We start from the raw sequence: 16,697 nt of genomic DNA, 5'->3' as shown, positions 1-16,697 counted from the left end.
CAGATCACCTGGATCTGAATCCTAGCACTGATCCAACGAGCATCTGTTCCAACTCCCTTCTTTGACCAATGAGGAACCCACTGGTGTTAAGGGACTTGTCCAAAGGTACAACCTAATAAGATCCAGAGGGGGAATTTGATGCCGAGGCTTCTCCACTCCTTGTCAGGCACCGTATGTACCTTGCCATGCTGCTGCCAACCTCAGACACAGTACAGCAGAAGTCCTGAATCTGGAAGCCAAGTCCCCGCCTCTGGCATTTACTAAGTGGGTGATATTGGGCAAGTCACAACTTCTCAGTGCTTCAAACAATTGTTTCCATCTTGAAGAAGTAGAGAAGGTGCCAACTGGCCTTTCAGAGCCTCCTGCCTGGCAGCTCCTGCCCAGGAGGAAGAGTGAGATGGGCTGTGAGTCTGTTATCTCAGAGGCAGCTTGCCTTGAAGGTATGGACTTGACCGAAGGAGGAGGCAGAATCTGAACAGAGTCCATTAGCTTGGTGGTCAGCCTGGAGAACATCTCGGTGGTCATGGCCCACCTGGTTGCCTCCAAAGGCACAAAAAGGTATCCTCACTCATTTCTCCAGGGAGCTTCTCTAAGGGAACATGTCCCAGTCTAGCCATCAGGAGACTAAGCCTATGTGCCAAACCCCTCAGTGCCACGAGAAAAGCTGGTCACATATTAACTAATTGGTCCTGTCACTTTCCAGTGCCTTGAGAGTCCATCCCTGGGGCTGTCTTTGTTTCTCTGAGAAATGGCAGGCAAGTCAACCCCCCATCCCCGCCTTCCTTTTTGCATTTGGAAGAAAAGAGCTGATAGAGCCTCACATTGAGGAGGACAGGGGGTGGAGGGCAGCCCTTAGAACCAGGGAGAGCACAGGACTTGGAGTTCAGAGATCTCAGGAAGCATCTCCTGAAGCTCCCTCAGTTTATAGATTTAGAACTTAAAATCCCTCCCAGGGAAGTTAAGTGATTCCATCACGTCCTCTCTCACTCTTGCCTTTTAAATATTAGACTCCTCAGTCTTCCAGGATAACAATATATCTCCAGAAATTTCAGGTTTACAACATATTCCTCATTTCATTCAAATTTTACTAAAACCAGGTGAAGCATTAATTAATTAGTTAATTTGACAAGTCATTAATGATCATTATGCTTAGCATTTATTAAAAAAAACACTTTAAAGTTGGCAAGGATCTTTAAAAATGCTTTCTGACTTAATCCTAAAGTCACTCTAGGAAGTAGATGCTATTATTATCTCCACTTCCTAGATGTGGAAACTGAGGCAAACACTGGCTAGATGATTTGCCCAGCTAGTAAATGCATGAAGCCACATTTAAACTGCCCTATGCCTCCACCTAGCTGCCTAAATGCCTATTAAGCCATTACTATATTACAGGCACCAAGTAAGTGCTGGAGATAGAAAGGAAAAAGCAAAAATGATTCCTGCCCTCCAGGAGCTTCCATTCTGAGGAGAGAGACAATAATATTTTCATGAATAGGTCTGTGCAAGACAATACACAGAGTAGAAGGGGGGGATCCTCAGAGTGGGAGGGACCAGAAGGGCCTCCTATTAAAGATGGCATTTGACTAGGGACCCCAAGGGGGGCAAGTGAGGAGAGAGGACCTCCCAGGCCCTGGGAACAGTCAAGAACAAGGCACCAAGCCAGGAGATAAGAGCTTGGTGTGTGTAGAAAAGCACCAGTGCCAGGAGGATGAGATGGTAGGATGGAAAGGCAGGATGAGACCAGGTGATGGAGAGCATTCAGTCTCAGCGGAGTTTATGTTTGGTCCTAGAGGTGACAGAGAGCCAGTGGAGCTCACTAAGCAGGGTGAGGGCAAGGGCTGATGTGGTCAGACCTGCGCTGTGGTAAAATCATTTGAGCAGCTGATTGGAGGATGGATTGGTGGGGAGTGAGTGGAAGCAGGGACACCTCTTAGAAGGCTAGGACAGTGGTCCAGGTGAGAGATGATGGGAAGTAACCACTGTAGGGATGAGAGCACTTTGGGAACTCTAAAGCACTCTGAGTGTGTGTGTGTGTGTGTGTGTGTGTGTGTTTATGTACACACAGATATAAAAAACACACATCTAAACACACATATACATACAGACACGCATACATGTATGTACATATATGTATATTTGGAACTTTTATAAACCCAAGTTTGTAAGTGAAGGAAATACACAAGATTTGATGCCTTGGGAGTCATCTGGTCCAACTGATGCAGGAGGGACTCCTCCACATACCCTACCCAAGAAGTGGCCGCCCTGCCTTCAGAATGGATGAATGGTAGACCAGATTGTTAGCTCCTACCTCACAGGGTGGCTGTGATGCTCCAAAGGGATCCTGATTTTCTTTTACACTTAAAAAAAGCTACATAAAGGTTTAATTTTGTTGGGATGGATTATCCCCAACTAGTAAATGACAATAATACAGACACTGCCATCTATATGATTGTGAGACATAGGGGTGGGATTTACAGAGTATTTCAGTCCCAAAAAGGTTAATGCCCCCTGGCTGAGGGCTGCCTTCCCCATGAGTGTGACTCACCTGCTGAGAAAGGCAGAAAGGACTCTCTTTTCTTAAACTGACCGTCCTCCAGAAAGTGTTCTGGGTTGAAGGCGTCTGGGGTAGCCCACTCCTTGGGGTCCCTGTGCAAGGCAGTCAGATTGGTCACCAATAAGGTCCCCTGGAAAAAAGATGGAAAGAACTGAGTTCAAGGAACTTGAGGTGGAAGGGACCTGGCCACTCTTTCATTTTACAGACTAGAGAATGGAAAGTCAGAGAGGGCAAAGAACCACTGGAGACCACACAGCATTTTAGTGACGAAGCATGATGTAGGACTCAAGATTTCTTGGAACAGGGTATCATAAACCCCCCAGGAAGGTCTACAGATCCCTTCTCAGAAACATGTTTTTAAACGAATCAAATAAAACACACAGGATTACAAAGGAAACCAATTATATTGAAAGAAAACCATCACGATCTAAACACAACGAAAAATCCAGGTCATGGATTCCAAGTCAAGGACCCTTGCCTTAGAAAGCTATACGTTTAGAACGAGATTGGATTGTAGAGGTCATCTATTGTAGACTTTCCATTTTGCAGATGACTAAACTGAGACCCAGAGAGGCAGACTCACTCAAAGTCACCGAGGGAGGGTCAGAAGTGGGAATCGTCAGCCCAGTCATTTGGGGGCAAGTTGGCTGCCCAGGAGCACTGAGTGATTTGTCCTCGAAGTGGCCTCTGCCCCATGTGAGGCCACAACCTCTCTCATAAATTAGCTTGTGAATGAATGAACTTCCCTGATGGCAACATGCCTTCAAATAGTAAGTGCCTTCAGAAGCCTCATAAGAAATATTGGTTAGGAATGCCAGAAACCAAGCTCGGCCATGGGGACTTGAGACAAGGGAGCCCATTCCAATTCTTTGGTACACATTGGTTAGATCATTGGGTTTTGGTCTTCGGGTTGGGAGCTTTCTTGTTATTACAGATGAGGAAGCAGAGGCTCAGAGGTTAAATGATCTTTTGAATGTTACACCAATGGGAAATGATAAGAGTATTTTAGTCAGAGAGGGTAGGATTCGAATCTCTGTCCAGTAAATCAGAACCCAGTGTTTTCCTTCCATGATCCTATGTTGCCGTCACACAGAGAGGTAGGAATAGCTTTATGGAATAATGAACATGAGTGTTGGTAGATAGAGCTGCCCTCATCTTGAGTTGGGCAAAGATGGGGACAAAGAAAAGGACAGCAAAGGAGGTGGACCCAGGCTTGGGGTGGCCCTGGCACTGTGCCTGGAAATCCTAAAACAAACATAACCTTTAAACTATATCATGGGAGTAATTTCTGCTTCCCAGGAAGTATGGGATCATGATGTTAGATTTGGAAGGGCCCTAGAGTCCATTCTCATCATTCTACACACACAAAGGGGTTAAGTGACTTATCCAAGGTCACAAAGCTCAAGATTTGAACCCTGGTCTTATAGACTCCAAGTTCACTACTCTTTCCTCTATTCCAATTTATCTTTCTGACTCCATATTTAAACTAAGTCTTCTTAACATGTCATCCCAATGCAGAAAAAGCCTTTGATAAAATACAACACCCATTCCTATTAAAAACACTAGAAAGCATAGGAATAGAAGGGTCATTCCTAAAAATAATAAACAGTATATATCTAAAACCAACAGCTAATATCATCTGCAATGGGGATAAACTAGATGCATTCCCAATAAGATCAGGAGTGAAACAAGGATGCCCATTATCACCTCTACTATTTGACATTGTACTAGAAACACTAGCAGTAGCAATTAGAGAAGATAAAGAAATTGAAGGCATCAGAATAGGCAAGGAGGAGACCAAGTTATCACTCTTTGCGGATGACATGATGGTCTACTTAAAGAATCCTAGAGATTCAACCAAAAAGCTAATTGAAATAATCAACAACTTTAGCAAAGTTGCAGGATACAAAATAAACCCACATAAATCATCAGCTTTTCTATATATCTCCAACACAGCTCAGCAGCAAGAACTAGAAAGAGAAATCCCATTCAAAATCACCTTAGACAAAATAAAATACCTAGGAATCTACCTCCCAAGACAAACACAGGAACTATATGAACACAACTACAAAACACTCGCCACACAACTAAAACTAGACTTGAACAATTGGAAAAACATTAACTGCTCATGGATAGGACGAGCCAATATAATAAAAATGACCATCCTACCCAAACTTATTTATCTATTTAGTGCCATACCCATTGAACTACCAAAATACTTCTTCACTGATTTAGAAAAAACCATAACAAAGTTCATTTGGAAGAACAAAAGATCAAGGATATCCAGGGAAATAATGAAAAAAAACACATATGATGGGGGCCTTGCAGTCCCAGACCTCAAACTATATTACAAAGCAGCAGTCATCAAAACAATTTGGTACTGGCTAAGAAACAGAAAGGAAGATCAGTGGAATAGACTGGGGGAAAACGACCTCAGCAAGACAGTATACGATAAACCCAAAGATCCCAGCTTTTGGGACAAAAATCCACTATTCGATAAAAACTGCTGGGAAAATTGGAAGACAGTGTGGGAGAGACTAGGAATAGATCAACACCTCACACCCTACACCAAGATAAATTCAAAATGGGTGAGTGACTTAAACATAAAGAAGGAAACCATAAGTAAATTGGGTAAACACAGAATAGTATACATGTCAGACCTTTGGGAGGGGAAAGGCTTTAAAACCAAGCAAGATATAGAAAGAATCACAAAATGTAAAATAAATAATTTTGACTACATCAAACTAAAAAGCTTTTGTACAAACAAAACCAATATAACTAAAATCAGAAGGAAAACAACAAATTGGGAAAAAATCTTCATAGAAACCTCTGACAAAGGTTTAATTACTCATATTTATAATGAGCTAAATCAATTGTACAAAAAATCAAGCCATTCTCCAATTGATAAATGGGCAAGGGAAATGGATAGGCAGTTCTCAGATAAAGAAATCAAAACTATTAACAAGCACATGAAGAAGTGTTCTACATCTCTTATAATCAGAGAGATGCAAATCAAAACAACTCTGAGGTATCACCTCACACCTAGCAGATTGGCTAACATAACAGCAAAGGAAAGTAATGAATGCTGGAGGGGATGTGGCAAAGTAGGGACATTAATTCATTGCTGGTGGAGTTGTGAATTGATCCAACCATTCTGGAGGGCAATTTGGAACTATGCCCAAAGGGCGACAAAAGAATATCTACCCTTTGATGCAGCCATAGCACTGCTGGGTCTGTACCCCAAAGAGATAATGGACACAAAGACTTGTACAAAAATATTCATAGCTGCGCTCTTTGTGGTGGCCCAAAACTGGAAAACGAGGGGATGCCCATCAATTGGGGAATGGCTGAACAAACTGTGGTATATGTTGGTGATGGAATACTATTGTGCTCAAAGGAATAATAAAGTGGAGAAGTTCCATGGAGACTGGAACAACCTCCAGGAAGTGATGCAGAGCGAGAGGAGCAGAACCAGGAGAACATTGTACACAGAGACTAATACACTGTGGTATCATCGAACGTAATGGACTTCTCCATTAGGGGCGGTGTAATGTCCCTGAACAACTTTCAGGGATCCAGGAGAAAAAAAAAAACACCATTCATAAGCAAAGGATAAACTATGGGAGTGGAAACACCGAGAAAAAGCAACTGCCTGAAGACAGAGGTTGAGGGGACATGACAGAGGATAGACTTTAAATGAACACTCTAATGCAAATACTAACAACAAAGCAATGGGTTCAAATCAATAAAACATCTAATGCCCAGTGGACTTACGCGTCGGCTATGGGGGGTGGGGGGAGGAAAAGAAAATGATCAATGTCTTTAACGAATAATGCTTGGAAATGATCAAATAAAATATATTTAAAAAAAAAAAAACAAAAACATGTCATCCCAACCCATTCCCATTCCCTAAATATTCACTTTCCCCCCTCCTTCTCAAGACTCTCCAGATCCTATCTACACACCTTTCAAAGCCCAACTAGTTGACTTGTCTCCTTTCTGTGATGCTGTCCTTGATCACTTCAGGTGATCATGAGTTTTCCCTCCCCCAGGCTCATCCATCCCCCCCCATACCAGATACTAACTGGCTGTGTGACCCTAGGCAAGTCACTTCCCCTTTGCCTTGATTTCCTCATTTTTAAAATGGAGGTGATTTTAGCACCTTCTCCCCAGGGTTGTTTGAAGACCAAGGGAGATGACACTTATAAAGGGCTATAAGTGCTAGTCAATCCTATGCTCATTGTCTCTGTTCCTCACAGGGTCGTACACATAGTTATCACCTCAGCAGATGAAAAAGAAATGAAGCTCGGGTCACAAGACCTGGTTTTATTTTCAGCAGAGCTGAACACCTGATGCATAGTAGGCACTTAATAAACATTTCTGAAATTTAATGATGAGGTTCCTGGGAGGGAAATGCTAAGATGGAGACACTGAGGCTCTATGAAACTGGGTGTTACTATAATCCTGAGCCTAATGGTTTTCCTTTAAATGTTGGAGTCTGGGTTGGAGCCTGTGGCTCAGGAGAGGGTATTGGCCAAGCTCCCGTGGCCAGCCGGTTCCCTGGTGAGCAATCCGAGGGTTTCTGTGGTCAGCATCCATCTGAGTCTACTTGTTCACCTTCACTGTGAAGTCATCGCCATCTGAGGTGATAGTGTGGTTTGTTGGAACAACCCAGGGAAGGACCACACTAGACCCACTGTGCTCCTATGTTTATGGGGTACAGAGCAAGAAAGGTGACTGCCCCAGTCTGCTCTCAGTGGCTGGCCAAGATGCCTGGCCAAGCTGGGCAAGCCTGGAAGCCCGAGAGGGGAAGTCAAACCCCAGCTATGACAGATTCTCCCTATGGGACTTGGAACTATGGGGCAGTTCATCCTCCTCAGCTTTGCTGTCTTTGCTAAGATGATTCAGAATGTTTCTTCCCATGTGGACACTCCCTGTTCTTAGATCCTTCCCAGCTTTGACATCCTTTGTTCCAAGGTCCCTCCTAGCCCTGGCATACTCTCTTCCAAGCTTCTCTGTTATAGGGTCATTTCTGCACCCAAGGATCTCTTTTTATTATTATTCATTATAATAGCCCCCATTTATACAGTATCTTTTTTCACATGAGGAAACTGAGTTCCAGAGAGGGGGCCACTTCCCAGATGTCACAAACAGGGACCCAAGTAGACATAAGTCTTTAAGCTTAAGCCCCTTTTTTTGTCTGACTGGGAGAGTCAATGACTTTAATGTTTGAGTCCAAAGATCTTCATCTTTGTGTGCCATGGAATCCACTGGAAGTCAGCCTGGTCAGGCTTAGGGGCTCCTCAGAATAATGTGAAGTAAAATCTATAAGCTTACAAAGCAAACCAATTACGTGGCAATCATTTGCACACACACGCACACACACACAAATACACACACCTCTTGTTCTCCAATTTATGCTTTTTGTTCTATCCTCTTTTACCCACCCCCCAAGGCAAGTGGAAGCCATGGAACCACCTCAAGTTCATGGGACAAAAAGCATTTACCTTTGGCACGTGGTATCCTGCCACCGTGGTATCAACTGTGGACATTCTAGGTACGTTGAAAGGAACAATATTGCCCATTCTCTGGATTTCGTGGACGGCTGCATTAGTGTAGGGCATATTTTCTCTATCAGCCATGGTGGGCAGCCGGGACTGGCCAACCACCCTGTCGATCTCGGCTTGTATTTTGCCTGGGAAAAGGGGGAGAGATCTTTCTTCAAAACCCAAGTCATAGCTAATGTTCTTAAGAGAATGACGGGCATTTGAAAACGAAGGTAACTTGGCACCTCCTGAGTGTATCCCTGACAGAACATTTGTAGCCAGAAACAAAGTATTTCAAGTCAAATCACCAAGCATGAAGCTCCTGTTATGTGTCACACTCTGTGCTGAACACCGAGGAGACGGAGAAAGACTAAAGAGAGACCCTGCCTTCTTGTAACTCGAGGGAGATAGCATGGGAGCAAAGAGGACCAAGGCAGGATAAATGGGAAATAACTGGCAGAGGGAAGGCACTCAATGAGAGGGCATTGGGAAAAGCTTTTTGCTGAAGGTGGGATTTCATCAGAGACATGAAGAAAGCGAGGAAAGCCAGGAGGCAGAGACAAAGTGAGAGAGCATTCCAGGGTTGGGGAGACAGCCATAGAAAATGCCTGGAGGTGAGAGAAGGAGGGTCCTGTTCATTGGAAAACCAGGAGGCCAGGGCTACTGAATCAAAGTCTGTGTCAGGGAGTAAAGTGTAAGGGGGCTGGAAAGGAAGGAGGAGGCCAGGTTATGAAGAGCTTTGAATGCCAAGCACCAAACTTGATATTTGATCCTGGAGGTGATGAGAAGATACTGGAGCTTATTGAGTGGAATTTGGTGAATGGAGGATATCACTCAATGGAGATTGGAGGATGGGTTGGAGTAGGGAGTGACTTGAAGGGGGCAACCCCAATAGGATGCTATTGCAGTAGTTCAGGGGATAAGAGTCTGGAGAAGAGCGGGGACAATGTCCCAGGACAATGTGTTCAAAGCACATTTCAAACGGTAAGCCTTGGTGATAGATTGAAGGTAGGGTTTGGGGAGAGATGGGATGGGATGACTTCTAGAGTACCAACCTGAAAGACTGAGAGAATAGTGTTGCTTGGAGAGTGATGGGAACTATAGGAGAGAGAGGAAGGTTTAGTGGAAAAGATGAGGAATTCTGCTTCGGATATATTGAGTTCAACAGAGAGATGTCCTGTTTGAGATGTCAAACAGAGAGTTGGAGATGAGGAGGTCTGCAGAGATATGAGGGCTGAATAAAGAGACTTAATGATTATTAGCCTGGATGAAAAGAGAATCCATGGAAGCTGATGGATCTACCAGGTGAAATAGTATAGAGGAAGAGGAGAAAAGTGTCTGGGACAGCACCCTGTCAAGTAATTCTTTTTTTTAAACTTTTACTTCCTGCCTTAGAATCAACACTGCGTATTGGTTCCAAAGCTGAAAATTAATAAGGGTAAGATAATGGGGGTTCATTGACTTGCCAAAAGAGTCACATAGGTAGAGTCTGAGGCCTGCAATGATCCCTGGACCTCCCTTCTCTTGGCTTGACTTTCCATCAAATCACTTAGCCGAATAACTCTTTTTTTAAAGACTTACCTTCCCTCTTAGAATCAATATTGTGTATTGGTTCTAAGGCAGAAGAACAGTCAGGGCTAGGCAATGGGGGTTAAGTGGCTTCCCCAAGGTCACACAGCTAGGAAGTGCCTGAGGCCAGACAGGACCTCTGGTCTCTGGACCTGACTCTCAATCCACTGAGCCACCCAGATATTCCCTCCCACCTTGAATACTCTTGATGTGACCTACTGCAAAACAAACCTACAAACAAAACCAAGATCCAGTAAAGGGGATTGAGAAAGAGTGATCAGATAGGTAGGAAGGGGACGGACAAGACTCACAATTTGCCATGAAAACCTAGAAGGAAGAGACTGTTAAGGAGAGACTGGTCAGAAAAAGGTAAAAAAGTCTGAAGACTGAGAAAAGGCCATTCATTATATTGGGTAATGAAGAGATCATCAGGCACTTGGGAAAGTGTGGTTTCCCAAAGATGAGGTTGGAAGGCAGACAGTAAAGAACTAAGAAGAGTGAGATGAGAGGAAGTGGAGGCAGCTATTGCAGATGAACTCACTGAGGAGTTTAGCCCCCAAAGGAGAAGCAATATGGGCCAATAGTGGAGATGGACCAGCTGAGGCTTTTTTTCAGGATGGGGGGATTCGGCCATGGTTGTAGGCAGTGAGGAAGCCGGTGATGGATGATAGGGGGAATAAATGAGAAAGCAGGAAATGGAGAGATGACAACCTACCGAAGAAGACTGGATGCAATTGGATGCACTTATGCATACCAAGCAGTGGAACTTGGCAAGGACACGGGTCTCTGATTCATGGGAGTCAGAAGTGAGGCCATCAATCGTGGCCAAAGGCATTTGGGTTCCCTGAGATAGGCGAGTCTCTCAGCTGAAAAGGCTGGGGGAGAGGGAGTCTTGACAGCTTTGAAGAAGGGATGAGAATGTTGGAAAGAGAAACTCTGATGAGTTAGATATTGAATGCAGGAAATGTAAAAGATTGCCTTATACCAATGATTAAGAGGCTGTGATGGTTATCTCCCAGGTGACATCACAAGAGAAATCTGTAGTGGACAGTTTTCTGGTTCTGATTTTCTTTACCTTCATGAACAGCACACGGATAACCATAAAGATTAGTGAAACAAGGAGAGATACAAGCCTGAGGCTTGCCAGAGCAAGATAGGTGGTACCCTCATGGGGCAAATACAGAGTTAAACAGGTATACCAAGACTTGGCCAAGATGGAGAAAGGAAGAAAGTGTGGTTAATGTAGGGGTGATATCTTGGGACAGCATTGAAGAGCCCAGGGCTTGGCAGCTCCTGGAAGGCTTCTTTGTATCATTTTTGTTTTCTGCCTTACTTTGTGTATCTAATACTTCTCAGAGTGTGGGGCAAAAAGTCTGCACTTATAGAAGTACTCACTAAGTGATTGAAATGACTCAATTTCATTAGAATGAAAAGGGATTGGAAGCCTTGTCTAGAAAACAAATCTGCTGCCTCCTCACTCAATATTCTGTCATCCCCAAACCCTTGGAAGTAGAGATTGTTTCATTTTTTCTACTTTTTCTACCCAGTGTCGGGCATAGAATAGGCACACTATCAGGGCTTGATCTGATTTCCACTCTGTGGAATGGGTGCTTATCATCCTTCTGTGGGATCACATAAGAGAAAGGGATGTTCCATTCCGAGAAGTTTTTAAAGGGAACCAAAAGGTATCTAGCTCAGGGTTTTCTAACCAGGAGCTTCTCCAAGTAGTTAATGCCAGGGATGTGCAAATCCAGGTCTACTCCAAGGGTCATTGGTCAGATCTTAGGGAAGATAGGAGACGTGTCCCAGTATATTGATAAGGAAATAGAACCCTTCATCATGCCTTGATTTCCAGAAGGTGGAGCCCTTGAGAGAGAGGCAGCTAGATATCATTGTCCTTGGAATCTAGGTCTGCACTTAAAACTCACCTTAGATAATCCCTACCAATGTGACCCTGAGCAAATTTTCTCTGCCTTAGTTTCCACATCTGTAAAATGAGGGGATCAAACCTTATAGCCTCTGATACCTTCCAATTTTAAATCAAAGGATCTTTTGCCCTTCTATATTGTGAATGTCACATTTCTATTTTGAAATATATGGAGATTGGTCCTGTTTCATAGGATAAAGAAACATTATCAAGTGTTACGTTTTGTTGTCACCTATCTTGCCAACAAGAAATAGTTATAGTGCAACTAAAAGAATAATAAAATAATAGCTAGTGTAAGAATTTATCAGCTATATTAATTTCTATTGAATGTTTCTATTAGAGAGAATTTTGTGCTGTCCTGTGACTGAGTTCTGGGTCAGAGACCCTTTTTGACATTCACTTCGTCCTTCGGAGCTCTGAGGAATGTCGACCTTTCAATAAAATGTGCTCAGTGAGTGAAGGGGCCAAGGATTCCTTTCCTTTCCATGTGTCTCCCATCACATGGGATGGAGAGGGGAGGAGAGCTTGATGGACTACCTCCTAATTAGCTGTTGACCAATTAGAGATATCTTGGCATGTTCTATTCCTTATGGAGAACTTTAACATTTGCAAAGCACTTTGTCTATTAACTTATTTGATCATCAGAACAACTCTAAGAGGGAAGGGCTAGTATTCGCTTCATTTTTATACATGAAGATACTGATGTTGAGAGAAGCAACATGACAACAACAATTATATATGATTAGTAAGTGCCTGAGGCAAGATTTGAACTCACATCTTCCTGACTTCAGGTCCTATACTCTCTCTATTGTCCTGACCAGCAACAACCATCAAATGAAGAGTTGAATAAAATTCCCCATTAAAAGGGGTCCTCGTGATCATGTAGGACAGCAATCACAGCTCTGTTCCAATGACAGTTGAAACAAGATGCTGTATTTCAAATGTTGCCAGTCTTACATCTCTCTATAAATAGAAGGTCTTTTCCTCTGGGCAGAATCCTACATGGGTGTGTGACCCTTTTCTGTCCTGGGGCCATCACCATACCTTGGATCTCTGGACAAAGGGCCATATACAGCAGAGCCCACCGCAGAGTGGTTGAAGTTGTCTCTGTTCCAGCCAAGAAGAGGTCCAGGGTGCATGAGACTAAATTGTCTTCACTAAAACTGGGGCTGATGTTACCCTTAAATGAGAAAGGCAAGCTTTGGTTGGTTAATAAAAAGAAAAATCCCATCTTTCTCTAAAGATGAGGAGCAAAACCCTGAAAGGGGCATTAGGAAGGTTGAGCAGACAGACCCTGGGCTTCCCTTTAGAATCCCTCCAAGAATGCAATAAAGCTCATAAGAATGAGAGCTCTTCTTTCCATTGGGCTGGGAGACTTCTTACTGAGTACTTCTCTCCCCAAACCCCTACAGGTAGATGCCATCCTCATTTTATAAGTGAAAAAAAAACCCAACAACCAACAAGACACATCTCATCCTCCACATCTTCCTCTTTTTCTTTCTTTTCTTCCTTCCCCTTTTTCTCTTTCTTGTCCTCCTTTCTGATTCCCCTTCTTTTCCTCTATCTCCTGTTCCTTCTCTTCCTCTACTTTATCTCCTTTTTTCTTTTTCTTCCTTTTCCTCATTATTATTCTCATTATTTCTTAGTATCCCTCTACCAGACTTATCTACTGGGTAAAATAAATTACACTATTTCCGTGTACTAGAGGGCACACAGAATTGCCTTACTTCATAGAAGCAGGGAAATGAATTAGTAGGGATGAAATATCAGGGCCAAGATTTAATCCCAATCTGAGTAGATTGTAGAGCACTAACTTGGAGAAAGAAAGAGCTGGGTTCAAATGCTACTTCTTATTCCTACTAGCTATGTGACTGGGACATATGGATTAACCTCTCCATGCCTCAGTTTCTCCTCATAAATCTAGGGGTTGAACTCTATGGTCTCTTGCAATTCTAAATAAAAAGTTTGAACTCTCCACCAGCAAGCTCTCTACTATCATTATCATTCTCTCCCCTCTCTCTCTCTCTCTCTCTCTCTCTCTCTCTCTCTCTCTCTCTCTCTCTCTCTCTCTTTCTCTCTCTCTCTCTCTCTTCTCTTTTTCTATTCTCTTTCCCTCTCTCTCTTCTCTATCTCTTTTCTCTATTCTCTCTCTCCCTCCCTCTCTTTATTTCTTTTCTCTATTCTCTCTCTTTCTCTCTCTCTCACACACATACACACACATACCACATAAGTTTCATAAAAGTGAGACATTACTTATCCTCAGGACCTCCCAGGGGTTGTCATTGAAAAAAGATGTTTACAGTATGAAGCAGATTTAAAGTTTGGAACACATTAACCCATTTCTCCCTCTTCCTTTTTCTGTATACAAAGCATGCTTTCTGTGCTGTGTCCATTACCTTGGACAGCTCAGTCAGGTAAGCTTCAATGAAGTCCTGAGCTTCCTCTGAGTTTGGGTTTTCCTTGTGTTGTCTGATTATATCCAATACAAAAGACTCCAGCTTCTTCCATTCTCTAAAGAGCTTCTTGTGAGCTCCTGGCAAGAATTTCATTATCCGAGGAAACATTTCGAAGAACTGAATAATATAAAAGCAGGGAGAGGAAGGAGGGATGAGCACCAGTTTCCATTAGCCTGTCCTACCCCTTTCTGTTTCTAACTCTGTCTGAATAGGGTTTTTTGCCCCTTTAGGTTTCATGGAGTTTACTTTTAATTCCATGTTTAACTACTTTCAAAACTCATCATCCCTGTAAGTATTCCACCCCGCCCCCCCATACTGTTGCACTCATAACATCCAAGCTGGCATCCAGATAACTCTTGTCTGATCCAGCAGTCCATTGGCCATGTCCTGATGTACCTCAATATCCCTCTCAAAGACTGTCATCAATCATTCCCCCTTTTTAGTCCATCTCACAACCTTCAAGGAAGGAAAGAAAGGAGAGATCATTTGGGGGAAATTGCTAGCACTTGGGCCTTTGCTTTCCCTTCAACCCCACAGAATTATCTTCTCTTGAATTTCCATTATGCTCCTCTTTGGGAAATGAGAGCTAATGTTATTTGCCATTGTTCCTCATTATCTGCCATAGCCAGCCTCCTGAGGAGTTAAGTGGAGTCTTGAGCAAGTGACTCACTGATCAGCTCTCAGGTAGGGTGGATGGAGTGCTGGAGTACCACTCACTAGTCAAGTCATTAACTTCTTTTTATTTCCATTTCCTTATCTGCAAAATGGGAATAATAATAGCAGCTACCTCCAAGAGTTGTTGTGAGGGTGTAAGGAAATCAATCAGTCAGGGAGCATTCATTAAGCTCTTAGCATGTGTAACACCTACCCTGGGCACTGGACTAAGTACAGAGGATATGAAGGGAGGAGAAAACAATACCAGTGCCTGGATGGGGCTGGTCCAATATGATGGTGATGGGAATGAGCTCACCTTCTAATGGGAGACACCACATGGAAATAAAGCAGTAAAGGCAAGATATAAGTGGAGTAGTAGAAAGGGAATCTCATGAGGGGAAGGCACTAAGAGCTGGAGATACTGCAAAAAATACCTTGTAGCTGAAGATGAAATTTGAGCTGATACTTGAAGGAAGTCAAGATGAGAAGATGAAAAGGAAGAGCATTCCAGGCATGAGGAGCAGCATTTACAAAGACTCCAAGGTGGGGGAAATATATGTAAAGCCCTTTACAAATCTTTTTCCCCCTAATGTGTCATCATTTATTCCTTTTCTGTGTTCAGGGAAGGGATTAATAAGTTTGATCCTCATGAATTTTATTTATTTTTTCTCATCTTTTTAAAGATTTAATTTAATGTTTTCTCAGCTGAATTTATTTTATATTTACAAATCTTCCATGTGAGCACTCAACAGATTATGTTTCCCTCTGACTATCTCTTCTCTCTGGGTCTCATTCTGTTTCTCTAGCTGTCTGTCTGTATCTCTTTTCTCTTTCTCTTTGTGTCTGTTTCTCTCTGTCTCTGTCTCTGTCTCTGTCTGTATCTGTCTGCCTGTCTCCATCCTCCTCCCCTTGCAGTGGTGAGGATAAATTTCCTGGTTTCCTTCAAAACTATGCTCAAGTGACAGCTTCTATGTGAAGCCTTTCCTGCTCCTCCTGGCTTCTAATACCTACCTTACCAAAATGTTTCCCTTGTATTTATTTATCTGTTTTTGCACTTAGTTGAGTGCATGTTTTCTCCATCAGCAGAAGGATGTAAACCACCAAGGTCAGAACCTATTTCATTTCTGTCACTGTATCCCCATCATTTCGTACAGTACCCGGCATATGGTTGGTGCTAAATAAATGCTTATAGATTACTCATCTAGGCAAAGAGCTTAGAAAAACTCTACTTGGAGGTCACAGTATTTTGGAAAAGTCTGGGGCCCCCAGGCATAGTCTTCCATGTCGCAGTTTATATAATTCTTGTTTCTTTCCTCTTCCCTTCACTAGTCCCTTTCTACTGCCTTGCTTATTTCTTTTCTTGTGAAGGAAGGACACTCCCCAACTGAAGCAGTTGACCCTCCCTGCCCAGGAAGGACATTGGTCTATTACCTGACACTCCCACTTGGTTTGAAGCATCATGGCTTCATCCAAGATCTTCAACAACTCCCGAAACTGGGAATCATGGTACTCAAAGCGATTCCCGAAAGTGACAGAACAGATGATATTGGAAACAGCATTGTTGATCTGAAAGTGGGGGTCAAAGGGCTGTCCTGTGAACAGGAAGAGAAAGGTGATGGGCTACTCTTCATGTCACTCATTCTTTTTAAAGGAGCCCAGTATCACTTTCTACCTTTTTCTCTTCAATAATTTCCCCCATAACCCCCTCCTCCAATACAGAGCTGCTTTGTTACTTTTGTCCATAACTTGTCTGCTTAAAAAGATTGGAGAAAAAAAAGAAAACATGATCATTTTTTATGTTTTTGTCAAGACTTGGGATTAACTTGGCATATGTTGTTTCAACATATGTTACCTGTGGGACTTTGGATAAGCTACTTTATCTCTCTTTGCCTCCATTTACTCATCAATAAAACGAAGGAGTTGGACTAGATGACCTGTGAGAGAGGTTTACTGCTCTATCTAGGATTCTATGTCTGATGGGTCATGTGCCT

At 42.9% G+C, this 16,697-nt stretch overlaps 1 protein-coding gene across 1 annotated transcript in view; it reads right to left on the bottom strand.

Annotated features, from left to right (window-relative positions):
* Positions 1-16,697, bottom strand: part of LOC100031984 (cytochrome P450 2J2-like) — a 31,095-nt gene that overhangs the window by 1,473 nt on the left and 12,925 nt on the right. The window contains exons 4-8 of the mRNA XM_007480494.3: positions 16,138-16,298; positions 13,993-14,169; positions 12,641-12,776; positions 8,062-8,249; positions 2,546-2,684 (exon numbers count right to left, since the gene is read on the bottom strand). Coding sequence (XP_007480556.1) covers positions 2,546-2,684; positions 8,062-8,249; positions 12,641-12,776; positions 13,993-14,169; positions 16,138-16,298 — 801 coding nt within the window. The remainder of the gene's footprint in view (positions 1-2,545; positions 2,685-8,061; positions 8,250-12,640; positions 12,777-13,992; positions 14,170-16,137; positions 16,299-16,697) is intronic.

This window comes from Monodelphis domestica, chromosome 2 (genome assembly GCF_027887165.1).
Source record: "Monodelphis domestica isolate mMonDom1 chromosome 2, mMonDom1.pri, whole genome shotgun sequence".
NCBI classification, from domain to species: Eukaryota; Metazoa; Chordata; class Mammalia; order Didelphimorphia; family Didelphidae; genus Monodelphis; species Monodelphis domestica.
The sequence above is the reverse complement of the archived record's forward strand: the minus strand, read 5'-3'. Positions and strand labels throughout refer to the sequence as shown.